The 16,819-nt window shown below is 40.7% G+C and overlaps 1 protein-coding gene across 3 annotated transcripts in view; it reads right to left on the bottom strand.

Moving 5' to 3' along the window:
* ITGA3 (integrin subunit alpha 3) overlaps nt 1–16,819 on the bottom strand; it is a 63,709-nt gene that overhangs the window by 30,540 nt on the left and 16,350 nt on the right. For all 3 annotated transcript variants that reach the window (XM_075177230.1, XM_075177232.1, XM_075177231.1), the window contains exons 2-5: nt 13,886–14,013; nt 7,664–7,743; nt 4,790–5,039; nt 4,589–4,672 (exon numbers count right to left, since the gene is read on the bottom strand). In XM_075177230.1, the coding sequence (XP_075033331.1) occupies nt 4,589–4,672; nt 4,790–5,039; nt 7,664–7,743; nt 13,886–14,013 (542 nt within the window). The remainder of the gene's footprint in view (nt 1–4,588; nt 4,673–4,789; nt 5,040–7,663; nt 7,744–13,885; nt 14,014–16,819) is intronic.

Raw genomic sequence — 16,819 nt, 5'->3', positions numbered from 1 at the left:
ATTCTCACCTTGGGACCCAAAAGATGAGTGTAGATCAGCACCACAAGTAACATGCAGAACTCACATGTTTGACTTCAAGTGTCAATAATTTAAATTGGAGAGCTGAGGTACATTTTAAGTCTACCCAGCCCCCCTGCAAGAACTCCCCTGATTTTTTCACTAGTGTCATTCACAAGGGAGACTGGAGGCAAAAGGCTCTTTAGTAGACTATGCAGTCACCCCTAAAAAACAGTTCAATGGGGAACACTGGGCTGAACGAAGGTTAAAAAGAGAGGTAATGGGGTAACATATTAAAAAATGGTTTCACTGCAAACTTTAAAAAAAATACTGTAATTCCCCTTTAAAGGAAACACACCTAAAAAGAGAGAGTGAAAGGCAAACAGTTCTGTGCAAATCAAGTGACTCAGCTTGACAGGCAGAGTAAAGAAGCACAGTACATAACAAGTCCTAACTAAATCCTTGGCATTCCATAGAGCTTAGAGGTATCCTTCCTAGGAAATGATAGAAATGTAAACTGTGAGATTACTTAATATAAGGATATTGGTCAAGTTTAGAATGCACAGGTTGTATCCATTATGTGTAAAGTCCAGGTCTACTTTTACTTATATTTCTCTACGCTACAACAGAAAGTGATCCTGTTACTGGGTGTGTACAGTGCACTGTGGAACTTAGATAAAAGTGCACCTAATGTTGGACATTAATATATATGGAAGTCTTTGTACTAAAGAGCTACTAAATAATATGGAATAACAGAAGCATGAGGATCTCTGTTAAACAATTAAATGAGGGGAAAAATGCCAGGACAGTGTGGGGTAAGACAGAGGTACATTTTGAATGGAATTTAGGAATTTACAGTAAGTTAATGAAAACATCCTGGATTGCAGAATGATAATGGATTATGAGGCCTTTCATCGAAATCAAAGATATTAATTAAAAAAAGAAGCTGCTCACTGGAAAGAAATGTGTGCAGTGGTAGAAGAATAGGAGTCGTTGTTTGCCAATGTTTTATGGGAGAGATAATGTAAGGCAGGAAAGGGGGAGGTGGTTGAATGAAGGCACACAGGTGGGGATCAGAAGTAGTCATTCCACAAAACGCTTTATACTCATTACTCATCACATATTTAGATCATCTGCCTTGCAGTTTCTTGCTATATTTTGAAGCTGTGATGTAGGAAAGAGGTTTTTCTGTGAGCGAATATACAGAACAATGCGACCCAACTTAAGACGAGTCAGGTATTGTGCATACAGCAGTGGGAGCAAGGAAACACTACATTTTTTATATTTACATAGTGCACAAAACAGGTTCTCTTTAAGGCTGGTACATGAAATGTGGGCAGTGGGGAATTAGAAAGTGAAACTTATAGACTAAAAGGGAAGATTCCAGTGGAGAGGGACATATTGAAGAGGTGAGCAAGGTGGGAGCAGGAAATGGGGGTGAGGGAGCAAAGGAGGTGAGAGGGGATGGGATCCAGGGGGCATGTTGAGGGTGGAGAGGATAATATAAGAGAATGGACTTTGTTACCCGTAGTGGGGAGGAAGGAGCACAAGAGGTGGTGGCTGGAGGGAGAAGAGGGTGGAGTGGTAGGGGTGGCAGAAGAGTGAAGGGGGAGGAGATTTTGTGTCTGATAGACTCAATTTTGGAAGTAAAAATGAGGCAAAGTTACCGGCAGTAAGGATTGATAGGAGGGGAAGAGGAGGGGCGCAAAGGAGTGTGTTGAAAGTGGAAAAAAGGCGGAAGAGATTGGAGCACTGTGAAGAGATAAGAGAATTGAAGAATGATTGTTTAGCAAAGGAGAGGACGGAACTATAGGATGAGAGAATGAACTTGAAATGAAGGAAGTCTGCCAAGGAACGAGATTTCATCCAGTGGCATTCGGCGATACTTGTGCATTTTTGAAGGAATCAGGTAGATTTGGAATGTCAAGGTTGGGGTTAAGAGCGGTGAAGGTGTACATAAGAGGCAGGGGTAACAGAGTCAAGAGCGTTGGTGAGCGTGCGCCTGTAGAGAGAGACCACTTGGTTTGGCCAGGCCAGGGTGGATAGACGGGAGAATAGAGTTTCAAGTGAAGTGTAAAAAAAAATTGCAGGAACCAGAGCATCGAGATTGTGTCTACAAAAAGTAGATTTGGGATTCGGGTGTGGGAAGGGGTGCAGGAGATGAGGAACAAGTGAAGGAGAGGAGATGGTGGTCAGAGAGTGGGAAGGGAGAGCTGGAGAAGTCAGAAAGAGCATATTGATGGGAGAAGACAAGGTCAAGGAAGTGACCGAGACAGTGGGTGGGGGAAGAGGTCCATTGTCAGTGGCCAAAAGAGGAAAAAAGCTCAAGAAGATTGATGGACGCTGGGTCTGTTGGGTTGTTGATGGGGATGTTAAATGGAGGCGGTAGATGACTGAGACATGAGATGGATGGGGTGTAAGCAGAGCTGGATTTAGACCTCATGGGGCCCTAGGCAAGATACTGGTTTGGGCCCCCTCCCTGAAAAAATCCATAGCACTATAGTTTTTTAGCATAACATATACCCGGGCTGGCTGGCAGACTTTAGCCGGGGGAAACAGCATATAGCACTGGCCCATAAGTAGCAGCCCATTTTTAAAGGGTGGTCTCATCACCGGCCCTGGGAGGGCCCTCTGGGGACCACTGGGCCCTAGGCAATTGCCTAGGTTGCCTAGTGGTAAATCCGGCCCTGGGTGTAAGGGTGTAAGAGACGAATATAGTGGACTTCAAAGGAGGAGAATGAAAGGGAGGGCTCAGGGGAGATGATAGGAAAGGTAGTTTCAGGTCTGACAGAGTGGGTAAAAGAGAGGCCCCCCATAGGAAAGAGCAGCAGGGGGCGGGAGCAGTATCATTGGAAGAAAGCCAGGTTTCTGTGATGGCAAGAAGGTTAAGAGAGTTGGAGATGAAGATGTCATGGATAGAGAGGGCAGTTTGTTGCAGTTGGATCTGGAATTCCAGAGAGCACAGGAAAAAGGGAGAGAGGAAAGTGGGGAAATATGAATGACATTGACGGGGTTGCTGGTGCGTGGGGGTGGGATGGACTTGGGATGGACATGAGGGCAGGGGATGGACTCTCAAATGAGTGTGCGAAGGGTACAGGAGTACTAGTAAGAGAATCAGGGGGAGAGAAGAAAGACAGCAATGTGTATGTAACAGACTGACTGACGTGCGTGCAACTGACTGACTGACTTGCGTATAACTGACTGACTTGCATGTAACTGGCTGACTGACATGTGTGTAACTGACTGACTGACGTGCGTGTAACTGAATGACTGACGTGCGTGTAACTGAATGACTTGTGCGTGTAACTGTGTGACTCACTGAGTGTATAGCCAGATCCCAGCCACATAGCACAGCACAGTGAGTTTAGTTGTTGTGGAATTTGATCGGGTGCATAGAACACCTTTGGTTACCAAAGCATATGGACACAGCTTGTACTACTATTGCATCCAGATTTAGATAATGTGTCTGTGAAATATAACAGTTACTTTAAGTTTTATAAAGTTGACAATAAAAAGTATTTTCAATGTTTGGCACCCCTTGGCCCTGCTGATACAATATTGGCATAAACAGGTACAAAATCTTATCACTAGTATATTATGGGCACTTTTGGTACAATCTGATCACCTACTTGCACATATACCCATATTGTCACTGGTGGTATAATCTGTGCACTGCAGGTATAATTATATAGATGTTGTTTGCATAATTTGCACTCTGTCTGGTAAATAATCATATGGGGCTTGAGTCGTTAGGGAGAGCAAAGTAAAAATAGGAGTAACTTTGCAACTCGACAAAACCATGTTACATTGGAGGGGGAGGTAAATTTAAAATGTGGGGGCAGATTTATAGTTGGGGTAGGGCATGTCCTAGATTAACTTTAAATTTCAGTGTAAAAATAAAGTTATCAAGTATTTGTCCACTACATGACAAAAAAGCCAGTATTTTCTTCATCTGCAAAATAATAAACCAATTTGCACCCCTTGCATTGTAACATGGTTTGTCCCGGATCAAATTTACTGCTTTTTTTTGCCTTGCTCTCCTTAATGACTCAGGTCCATGGACACTATTGCACTGCTGGTACTTAATCACATGAGCCCTGTGAGTTTATATTCACATGAGTACTTCTGGCATAACCTGGGCATCTGCTTATCTGTAATCATATGGGCACTATTTGTATAATCTGGGTGATCATCATTGTAAGTGCACAGGGGTGATAACAAGGTTAAAGTTTGCATGTAAGAATAAAATGAAATATTATAGTGATAATGTGCTGATGAATTGAAGTGTAGCACTAGGACTGGGTATCGGAGGAGGGGCCCTAAAACAGCTACACTGCCTAGGGCCCACGTGGTAGTGATCTGGTTCTGGAGGTACAAGGAATTGAAAAGTAAGGTTGGTTTTATAAAATGTGAGGTATAGTGGAGGGTAGGTAGTGTGGTACATGGAATCAGAAGGTGAGGCTGGTTTTATAAAACATGGCATACACAGGTAGGTAGGTATTGTGGTACATGGAATCAGAAAGTAGAAGAGAAGTACACAAGGAACTTACATCAGTACATCAGTGTAAAAGGAATGAAATAGAATATTTACCCATGTAGATGTTGAGCAGTTTTTCACTTGGGTAGGAGACCTCCTTTAAGTCCCAGTTATCTCTCTGCAGAATATAGTCTGTACCTAAATCATATTATGAAAAAAGAATGCTTAGGTTCTCTGGCACTAAACAAACTTTTGTCTATAGAGGTAAATAACACAGTTTTATAACTCATATAAACATATCTTTCATTGCCTCACCTTGCCAGTTATATGCCCCCGGAGCCCCAAAGTACAGCATGTTTTTGGTAAAGCCCCCACTAATGCCCAGCTGGCACATTCCAGTACGCTCGTGGTCAGTGTTGGAGTTGCACAGCTCATTGTGGTAAGTCTGCCAGTCGTCTGCGTCATTGAATTGCAAGTCATTCCCCCGTACATAGCACTTGCCGATCATCCTGCGCTGGTCCTCGCTACCAGACCACTGCACTGCTGTATACCTGTGGGCACAGACCTGGCAAAGATATAAGGAACAGTAGTATTAATATCATGTATCTCAGAACTATCCGGCTTTCACTCAAACAATGTTCTAAAAGATCCTAATGTTGCAAATGTATCATCAATTCCAAATAAAAATCTGCTGTAACAGCTTTAAAGACCAAAGAAAAATCATAAAATGCCTCTCTTTACACCTCATCCCAAAATCCTCTATTTCACAGTGCCAATGCCCCAGAATGCTTCACTCTTGTTCTGTGTGCCAGTGCTTTCTGCACTTGTGCTGTGTCATCCTATTAATTAATTCCAACTCCACAAATTAAATGTAACAGAAGAAATCCCTGAATGCACAGTATGTTAATTACAGTGCATCTTCCCTACACCAACACATTCTATTTCTTACACTAAAGTTAAAGGCACAGTATAATAATTGGATAGTTTGTAGTGCTTGCTTTGCTGAATTAAGCGGGGGTGCTGTCATAAAGGGAGATGCCTTTTTCAAAGGTTATTTATTTATTAGCAAGTATTCTGTTATGGTCACTGAACCTTCCAACTAAATTAATGTAAATATTGCAGGGAGCATCTGCCTAAGCATAGCTGAAAAGCCAGTGTAGTATATGAACATACTAAGAGATTTATCATCACCATTTATTTATATAGCGTCACTAATTTCGCAGCGCTGTACAGAGAACTCACTCACTACAGTCCCTGCCCCATTGGGGCTTACAGTCTAAATTCCCTAACACACACACAGACTAGGGTCAATTTGTTAGCAGTCAATTAACTTACCAGTATGTCTTTGGAGTGTGGGAGGAAACCGGAGCACCTGGAGGAAACCCACGCAAACATGGGGGGAACATACAAACTCCACAGAGATAAGGCCATGGTCGGGAATTGAACTCATGACCCCAGTGCTGTAAGGCAGAAGCGCTAACCACTGAGCCACCGTGGTACAACAATGTTCCAGTTGCAGAATTTGTTTCTAGCTTCTATAAGGGTGACTTGCCGCAAAAACCATTGCTATTGTCCCTGTGCCATAATCCCCTTAAAAAACAAAACACCTATTTCATTCTTGTGTGATCATCCTAAATGTTCCCTGGAAGGAGGCAGTGGGAGTGCAACACTGCAGGACTTCTGCAGCAATCTGACAGCTGCACAGACAATATTAGATTGTAAGCTTATTTGTACAGGACCATCTCTACCTTCATGTCAATGTACTTAATCTATATCATGACCCCCTCAATGTACAGTGCTGCATAACATATTGGCACTTTTAATAATAAAATGAGTTATCAAAGTTCTCATTGGAGTCACAAACAATGTAAAGAGACTTGAACACAATAGATAACAAACTATAGAAAATGGATAACAGCTATGCACTCCTTCAAACTATATATAAACACAGATATAAATTACGCAGAAAAATGATGATCAATTTCCTTTAAGAACCCAGAATACTGCAAAGGTTTAGTATAATACAACTGTTAGCACACATTCACATTGACAATGCACTAGAATAATCTTATCAGACATCATCCCGTATTAACAGGCTATGACAATTATGATGCATTGCAGATGTCGGATGGTTTTCAGTATCCTGATGCGGCAGACAGAAAAGGACATGTTTGGGAAGATGACACAGTAGAAGCAGCTGGGAATGCAGAGCACAACCCTTCAGGACACAGGAAGCCTGGTTTTTTTGGCATTGTTTCAGGATAATGACACATTGACCAAATGGCTGATAAAGACTGTGATATAATTATCGAGATATGATTATTCATAATTCATTATCAAAATCAAAAAAACTATATTTTTTTAAAAAAAATTCACTTCTAATCTGTCAGTGGATGTGACCGGAAAGGGGATCCCTAAGTAGTATTCTATGTACACGTAGGGGGGAATTCAATTGGCCGCGTTACTGGTAAAAGTAACGCTGCCTGCGTATTATTACCATTATTACGGTAATAATGCGCTTAATTACCGTTATTACGGTAGTTTCAACGATGGCTTTCTGCTCGCAGCTCAGGGAGCCGGGTTAAAATTACCGTAATAACGGTACTACATTTAACGCCTCGCTAATTCGGGGGGAATTGAATTCCCCCCATAGAACGGTTATGGGGAAACTGCTACCTTTTGGAGGACTAGAAATCTAGTTATATAACTAGTACAGAAGTATAGTTATGTTCTTAGACAAGATATATAGCAACAGTATATAAATAGGCACATTGTGGGGAGGGCTGACAAATTTTAGTCCATGGGGCCAAGACTGGACTCAGCAGCCTATTAGGAACATTTTAAAGGAAAAATAATGCAGGGTACCCAGCGACCCTATGGGACTGGTGCATACAGGGCCTCATAATAATTCAGATTTGCCCCTAGCTATATTTATAATGCTAGGTAAAACACAGGCTAAACTGGAAGTAATAATTAATCTAATTAATATGTGCAGATCCACATTGCCAGTCATATTTTGCACCAATACATCCCCCCCCCCGAAATGCCAGTATATAATACAAAGCACACAATAAGCTGTCAAACTGTAACAGCAGAGGTGATGGCAAGTGGATCACAGTGTCCAGTGCCTAGATCCATTGGTTCCATAAGCGGGACCAGAAACATTGCCTGCAAAGTAAATTAACTCACCAGAACCCGACCTCCAGGACCTTGCGACTCTACTGTCACTCCCAGCCACATATCCTCAATAATGTTTGCACCAGGCAGACCTGTTTAGAGAATAACAGCATACACATTGTAGTTACAAGTCAGCCATAAATTGAGTTTGATTCTGTTAGTCTTAAAAATATTCCAATAATAGGATAATCCTTCCCCAAGTGTCTTACCATTCATAAGTGAATTACTTTGATGGAAGCCAGTATAATATTCCTGCAGAGTTAACATGAATAAGGATGCCCTGTGCTTTTACTCCCTGTGTAAATAGCTTTTTTGTTATTTTATAAATAGGTATAGTAGCTATCATATTATTTGTTCTAGTGAAATGAAATATGCATAGAGGCGAATGAAACAATGCCACCCATTGGCCAAACTATCACAAATAATCGAAAGACGCATGTATCATCATCACCATTTATTTATATAGCGCCACTAATTCCACAGCGATGTACAGAGAACTCATTCACATCAGTCCCTGCCCCATTGGGGCTTACAGTCTAAATTCCCTAACATACACACAGATAGACACACTAGGGTCAATTTGTTAGCAGCCAATTAACCTACCAATATATTTTTGGAGTGTGGGAGGAAACCGGAGCACCTGGAGGAAACCCACGCAAACACGGGGAGAACATACAAGCTCCTCACAGATAAGGCCATGGTTGGGAATTGAACTCATGACCTCAGTACTGTAAGGTAGAAGTGCTAACCACTATGCCACCGTGCTGCCCTCAAAGTATTAGACATAGAAGTACACTTACTTTATACAGCAGTATACAAAACTTTGTGGGGATTACTAGGAACGTAGAAGTGTGCAGTAATGCATAGCAATCAATCTGAAATTAGCTTTGAGCAACATAGTACATGCAGGGCCGGATTAAGGGAATGGAGGCCCCTGGGCTAAGGGGGGCCTCCATTCCCCCGTGAGGGCCCCCCCCTCCCCCGTGATCCGAGCTGCCCGCCCCCGGCGGTACTTACCTCCTTCTCCGGCGCGTAATTAGTAATTAGGTCTAGAGGAACAAAAGAACTATTTTGCTTTCTTTACATTTTTTCGGAACACATACTGACAGCTTTATATCAAACTACAGTTGAGGTCGTGGACAAGATTGGGTCTGATTTTCTGTGCCAGGAAATGATTTCATAGACGTCCCCAAAATTATAGAATCTTTTATTGATAAGATATCTCTTTAGCTGTCCAATGAACACAGAAAACCCACAAGACTTCTATAGAAAATGTATCGTTTTCACTCCTTTCTTCTAAGAAAATTAAATATCACCCATTTCAGCATTAAGACACCAAAGCTTTGAACATGGAGTATAAAGCAGAGAATCTTTTCTTTTTCCACAAACGGCACTAATTTGGTAGTACTTACCTCCTTCCCTGGTGCGCTGTACGCTCTTTACTAAGGAGATCTCGTGAGAGTGAGACTCACGAGATCTCCTCAGTAAGGAGACTACAGCGCGCCAGGGAAGGACTGCAGGGAAAGTGCTCAGCAGCACTGATCGGGCTGGGGGCGCCCATGCCCCCGACCGATCAATACTGCTGCTGAGCACTTTGAAGGGCCCCCTGGATGCCATAGGCGCCTGGGCTGTAGCCCAGTTAGCCCTATGGTTAATCCGGCCCTGAGTACATGGTAGACAATAGAGGTCAATTATGAAGCACAAAGCTCAACATTAAAGCCTCTTTGGTGGCTCAATACATGCAAGTGTGCTTAGATTTATACACATAGGTTTGTAGAGGATGAAAAAAGTTTGCACTGGCAGATGGGTGGAGTTGTGAGGAGCAAATTAGTATCAAACAGACATACTAATACACCTAGTTTCGAGCAGCAGTGTAAGAACCAGATTTAACTATGCATAGTGAGATGATTAAAATAAGATAAAGGGTGGAGATTAATTTTTGGGGTGTTCCTTGTTGTAAGGAGGGACACTCAGCCGTTTCATCTCTGCATAAGGTCTCACTTTTTGCATACACTACGAGCTGTCGGTTATTGAGTCTCGTTCTATATGTTTAATGGGATGGATTTAGTACCTTTAGTTGTTCTTTGGGGGAGAAGAACATTTGTAAGTGCACTTTGCCAAACATAAAAACACAAATATGTGATAAAGACAGTCCCAATATCTCCCTATTCATCATTAATATAAGCCATAAATAATGATAATTTAGGAGAAAAACTGAAAATTGTAATTTAATGAAGTTTTTACACTCTCGCACAGTATGTCGCTTCAGAATTTAACCTCTCCCCTCCAACACACAGACACACTGGCGGAAATTCAATTGGCCGCGTTGAAAAAGTAACGCTGCCGGCGCACTATTACCCTTATTACAGTAATAGTGCGCGTAACTACCGTTATTAGAGTAGTTTTAACACCAGCTTTTTGCTCGCAGCTCCCTGAGCTGCGAGCAGAAGGCCGGGATAATATTACCATAATAACAGTAATACGTTTAACGCGGTGGTACTTCAGGGGGAATTGAATTCCCCCCTCAGTCTCACGAGTGTGGAGAGAATTTGTGGTCTACATCCAGTCAGCTTTGTGCATGGGTTCAAAGAAAGCAAATGCCTGATTCATCTCCATGGGTTAGTATACATTTGTTATTTTATACTTTGTTAGTAAATAACACCCTTTGTTTTCCAAATACAAAAATATTAGTATGATGCCTCATAGAAAATAGTTTATAAGATTTCAACTGTTTAGTGGATAAAAAAGCTACTTGTTAATTATACGGGCACCACTTGAAATGTGTCATTTCGGTTATCAAATACCGGTTCTTGCAGTTCTACAAAACAGCGCACATCATGTTGCCTAAGTCCCATTCTGCAATTGCAATCTACTATGCGTCCCACCCGAACCTAGATATAGGGAGAAGGGTTGGAATGGGTCAGGGTGAAGGGTGTGGAAATTCATTTTTAATGGATGGCCTGGCACGCACTATAGTCTGTAATTCCGTCCCTCCTATAATTTTAGTTATATTGACCTCCTGCCACTTGCTCAAGAGAACCAAAATTACTGTTGTTGTATGGACAAAAACAAAATCAAACATATGTAAGACTCAGTAAATGTTTGTGCCAGGAATGCCAGTGGCGATATACATCACTTTATCTCTCATATTGTTCACACACTGAGAGATTGAAGTGGGAAGGAGAATGAAAAAAATAAAACATAAACAATATGATGTTTTTTTTCTGTCCAGCGCAGGCAATACAAATTGTTGAAGGAAATGTATTTACTTGTAGTGCAGTAGCAAACTTTATATTGACATTGAACGCATTGCATGCTATTGAAATTACTGGCATGTGATGTGTTAAATATCCATTTAAAATGTGCTACATGGGTATGTTTACTTTTCCTTGCAAATATGCACAACCAAGTAACAATTTGTAAAATTGCTATGGTAGTATATCTTGAACAAAGTGCTTGCTGTACAGGGCAGCTGCAACCTGCTCCTCTCCAGATGCCAAACTACAATCCTTCGCCTCCCCCTGGCTGGAGACATGTGGGAGCTGTACCGAGGTCTGCCAGCAGCTGTAACACATCAGGGTGCAGACTCCTGATATATGAAATTCCACACACAACAATAATAAGGTAATATTTACACTACAGAAATTAAAGTAGCACTTGGCTACAGAATAAGTGTGTAAATCATAACAAGTATCTAAAGGATAAGAAACCATAAAAAAAAAAATTTTTATTGATAGGGTCTGTTTTTACCTAACTTGTGTCTCACTGTCCATTTTGGGCTTCGGTTATTATTCTGCAGTGGTAATTGGTTCACCTAATGTAAAAGAACACACATCTCCTACACTAAGTGGAGACAGCCGTTTTGTTGGGTGAGCCAATTCTATGGCAGCCTATCAATTCACTGGTGCTTAAGTCATGTCACTAGATACTGATGATTAGGAGTCATTCTAATGAATATTGGTTCATTGAAAAAACATGTCTGCCTTTACTGTGGCGAGATGGCTGTTACAAATCCCCAAAATATCAACATGGTCATAACACAATTTCTTATTTACCATGGTTTTACTTCATTTGCAGATGCCCTCTGTAATTGATGTAAATGACTTCCCTGTAATTATCAGAATTACTAGTTTTACAAAGGAATTTGGTTGAAGTGAATCTGAGAAAACACATGAGAGGGAGCCGGAAATGAAGATTTTCTAAGCTCGGTATTGAACGTTAGACCACAGACTGGCTGCATTATCTGCAACTGGATTCCTATGTGTGTACATACTGAATAACAGGACAATAATAGTGTGATTTTTAAACAATATTTCCTGATTTCCTGACCTGCAAAAATGTATTTATTTGCTCACATTGCCGGCTCACATATGTTAAGAAATCTCCGCTCATTTTTCTGCGCGCCTCTATGGTATACGTGGAAAAATGAGCGGAAATTTCTGTAAAAAAACTTGAACGCGACGTGTCTACCGCGGACGCATCGCACCGAACTGAATCTGCCCCTTAATACTGAAAAAGATGTAAAGTTATAGGCTTCTCTGCAGCAATAAGGGTTAACTGTTTTACAGAGAACTGTTACATTGTTGCAACAAAGTGCTAAAAAAAAGCAACTCTGTCTACAGTGAAAATGTAAAAAGGCAGGGGATGTAGAAGCACAAATATATTTTCAAACATGAGTACAACTTACATATATAGATATTTTGTAGGAAGTAAGAATGAAAAAATAACTGTGAACTTCCTTTTTAAACTATTACTAAATAGGCTACAAATGAATTGATAGATACAATTGTCTTGTTGATACAAGATGTTACAGAAAGTGTTACATCTGCTGATGTCTGTAATTAGACACACTGGCTGCTCTTTCTGCACAACTTGTTTTGGTATTTTGGCTAAAGTCTGTTACATGATTAAAAAAGGCACAAATCATCGTGATGGCAGAAAAGTCCACATTTTTCATAGTTAATGAAGCCTAATGTATTTTATCACCACACAATTATGCAAACAATTCTCCTGTACCTTGCTGTACAGCTGAAGTATGGTTAATTACCCTTATCGCAGGAACCAGCACCTCCCGAAGTGAACAGCACACGTCAGGTTGTGCCGCTCCTGTTACTATGGAAGTGTGGTTAGACGTTGGCGGGATGATTGGTATGCCTAATGATCGGCGCTCGGTTTCAATCAACAGACTTCTGAGATGCACATTTCCCATATTATAGACAGTGGGGTGACCTATGAAGCCAGTCTGTGACTGCACCTATCATCATCATCATCATTTATTTATATAGCGCCAACATATTCCGTAGCGCTTTACAATTGGGGACAAATATAGTAAACTAATAAACAAACTGGGTAAAACAAAGAGGTGAGAAGGCCCTGCTCGCAAGCTTACACCTATGTATGAAATCTCATTAAATATAATTGATAGGGTGGGGCCATGTGTTATGAACCCCTCCCTAGCCCCCACAGAATGCAGCTACCTTTTGTATGCCCTTCCTAAAGCAGATAAGGACATTACTAAACACTGGTATTTTTTGTTGCTGCACCTTTTTCCTGCAGTTACCTGTGCAGTGATTTTAAGACACTTTTAGCACATTATTCCATTTTTTCTACAGTCGCCTCCTTTTGCCCTGGTCTTTTTTGCTGGGTGGGAGAATTTTTACAATTGCCCGGCCAATAATCAGATCAATAGGTTTACATTCAACACAAGCCATAGTTGAAAGAGTCATTTAAAGGACCTATCTATATCTCTCTCTTGTGGGAAACAGTTTAAAAATGGGGTAGGTGAAGGCATTCAGTGACATTCATAGACATAGGTAGAATCTAATTCTTTGTGGCCACCTCACAACTTATCATATGTCACCATCTAGGACGTTCTGGTAATAGAGCAAATGCCCTTTCCCACAAGGGGAGCATAGAACCACATGAAAACAAGACATTGGGGTAAATGTATGATCCTCCGGATTCTTCAAGTCCGGCGAGTTCAGCGTCTTCAGCGCTAAAATTTAAAGTGGCGCTGCCTTGTAAAGGGAAGTCTCCCTTTACAAGGCAGCGCCGCTTTAAATTTAAGCGCTGAAGACGCTGAACTCGCCGGAGTTGAAGAATCCGGAGGATCATACATTTACCCCATTGTGTGATATTCAGACACCCCATTGTATGGAAGCCTACGGATACTGCAGCTATAATTGACAATAAGAGCATAGTAGAAAGTCGGTGTTGACTGATTCCCAAACTCACTTTCCTGTTCGATGGAGACTCTGAAACAGTCTGATTTGGAGGCGGTGATGGGACAGGCATAGAGAGCCCCTGTCCTGTTGGCCTTCACGTTGGGAGGCGCTGCATCTTGTGGAGCTCCCGTAAGCAGCCTGTACAAGGTACAAAATAAAGGTTATTTGCAGAGAGAACATTTTTACAAAAATCTACTTATCTTTATTATTTTTAATATGACACACATTTGTATTATTTTTATATAGAGTCACACAACATATATAATGTACAAGTAATGTTCATATATGTATAAACTTTTTAAAATAAAATCTGTATAGATAGGGCGTCCTGATGTAATCCTTTTTTCAAATTCTTCCTTTATTAGGAAAACCTACATATTATAAGGAATAATGTAATTCCCTACTGTAAATTATTACGGATATTAGAAGTCACCTTGGATTATGGTGAACATGTGAAAAGCTATATCAGTATTATTCTGCATAAGATATATTATTTAAATAGTTTATTGTCACGTTTATATCACTTTGAAATAGCTGACATGGGTGACTTACGCTAACAGGAGAGCAAGGAGCCTCCATATTCCAGATGGTGACCTCAGACATGAGCTACTGTGGTCATTATCTAACCACTTTTTCCATCCTGTCCATTCATTTCTGACTGATTGGACAAGATAGTCACGTGATTGGCCATACCCACTATGATTTCCAGATAGCCCAACATCATCTATGCTTTTATGGCCATTTTAAACTGGGTGCAAGATTGGTACATGAAAGATTTCAACAAAGTTGGCCCAAATTTGAAGCATGGGTGGAGCTACAGCGATCAATATAGACATTGAAAACTATTGAAATGCATCCATCTGAGTATAAACGCAGTTTCCTGTGCAGGCCGGTCATAGGCTAACCAGACTAATGGAGCTCTATTAGATAAGGTGAAATGGACGAATCTTATTATACAAGACCAGCTTTTTACAAATGAGTTACTGATAACAAATATATATGTGATATGTTTGACATTGCATTTACCGCTGCTATACAGCAGATTACAAGCCATTGTTCTCTGTTATTAGTCAATTATCAACCTGGCTGGAGTGTCTTCCAATGGTATTACTAGTTGTTTTTATTGCTATACTGAACAAATATCCTGTGTATAAATCACATGACACAGCAGTGGGCCATTCTCCCTCTGAAATAGTTGATAAGAGGGAAACAATACTGCTACATAGACACTGCATATCTATCTAACATATAAAGCAGTTCTTTCATGATATGTACCTACATATGTGTGCACACAAATAATAATAATGATTTTATATTTTATGTTGGTGATCATTTACAATACAATTGATAATAAGGTTTGTCTGCAACCAGTACAGAGGGACAACACAAACTTGTGTCAAGAATGAAATTCCTCTGTGCTGGCACAAATAAAAGCTAATTCCAGGCCAAAAACCACATTGCCAGTAATTTTAAAATATAAACCTATATATTGCTTGTTCGCCATTTTTATCTATTGTTGCACTATTTATCCATTTCCACTTGCCCTCCCTCCCGGCCTGTGAAGGCTCAGTTGTTGTAGTGGTTGACAACTGCTTTTCCAACTAAAAATTGGTTGTCGACGCCCCTCCCAGTGTGGCAGCGGCACGCGACAGACTCATGTGTCGTCCTCTCGCCTCAGCTGGCAATAAGCAGCAATAGATGCCAAGACTGGTGGACTTAGAAGAACAGTGAAGTAGTTATGCACAGACATCAGCTTCTATCCTGAACCTCCAACTGCATCCCCATTTGAAATTTGGTGTACTGCGAAAGGGGCTGACAGGAACTATATTAAATATATATTTAGAGCTTGTTACAAAAACAAAAAAACATTCCTTTCTAAATAGTGTTATGAATTTAATTATGTTTATTAGGGTTGACTGGAGTTCCTCTTTAGGCAAAGAAAGCATGCATATGAAAGGGCAGTAAACATAAAATCAAGTTGCCTTATATGAAAATAAATCTATGAATAACATTCACAAATGTGTAATCCCCCACAAAGCATAAATTAAATATGCAAAATATGTAAATGTTTTCGGAGTTTACCAGGACTATTTATATCAGGTTTTTAGTATCTTAGATTTGGAGATATATTTACTAAACTGCAGGTTTGAAAAAGTGAAGATGCTGCTATAGCAACCAATCAGATTCTAGTTATCATTTATTTAGTATATTCTACAAAATGACAGCTAGAATCTGATTGGTTGCTATAGGCAACATCTCAACTTTTTCAAACCCGCAGTTTAGTAAATATACCCCTTGGTGTGTTCCATTAAGGACACAGCCTCACATCAGGCCCAACCAGTGGGTCCACAACCATGGCAATACTCTAGGCTACATGGCAGCTTCACTCATGCCTGCCAATTTACAATAAAATATGGCAAAAATGTAAGATTCACATGGACTGTATTACCCGGAAACTATTAAAAATAACATTTATGCAGCCACGTTATATAGTCTTTCCTCTAAGTTTTAATTTATTACTAGCCCCCCTCCATTTCTCATTCCTCCTGGCTTTACTTCCTCCCCCTCGTGCCTTCTCTCCCCAGCATCCTGACGAAGTGTTTAGATTAAGGTTGTCTGGTTTTAGTCAGCAAATGAGCAGTATAGGAGTATGCTTGGCCAGCATACCTGAAAACTATAACCACACTCATCCATTATCTACTAAAAAGGGGGGTGTCATGATGACAAAGCTCTACATATGAGACTGGCTTAAGGCATGCTGGGACTTGTAGTTTAAACACAGCTGGAGAGCCACAGGTTGCTTTCATGTGGTCTACCTTCCAGCAGATGCTGCAAATGTTCATAGTCTTGGGAAAACATTAAGGGCCTGAGGGGGTTAATGTCTGGTGAACGGAGGAGACAAGTATTACATCTGGTTTGGTATCATAACAGAATTAATTGAATG

Source organism: Mixophyes fleayi, chromosome 6 (genome assembly GCF_038048845.1).
Source record: "Mixophyes fleayi isolate aMixFle1 chromosome 6, aMixFle1.hap1, whole genome shotgun sequence".
Taxonomy (NCBI): domain Eukaryota; kingdom Metazoa; phylum Chordata; class Amphibia; order Anura; family Limnodynastidae; genus Mixophyes; species Mixophyes fleayi.
This window is presented reverse-complemented; position numbering and strand designations above follow the sequence as displayed.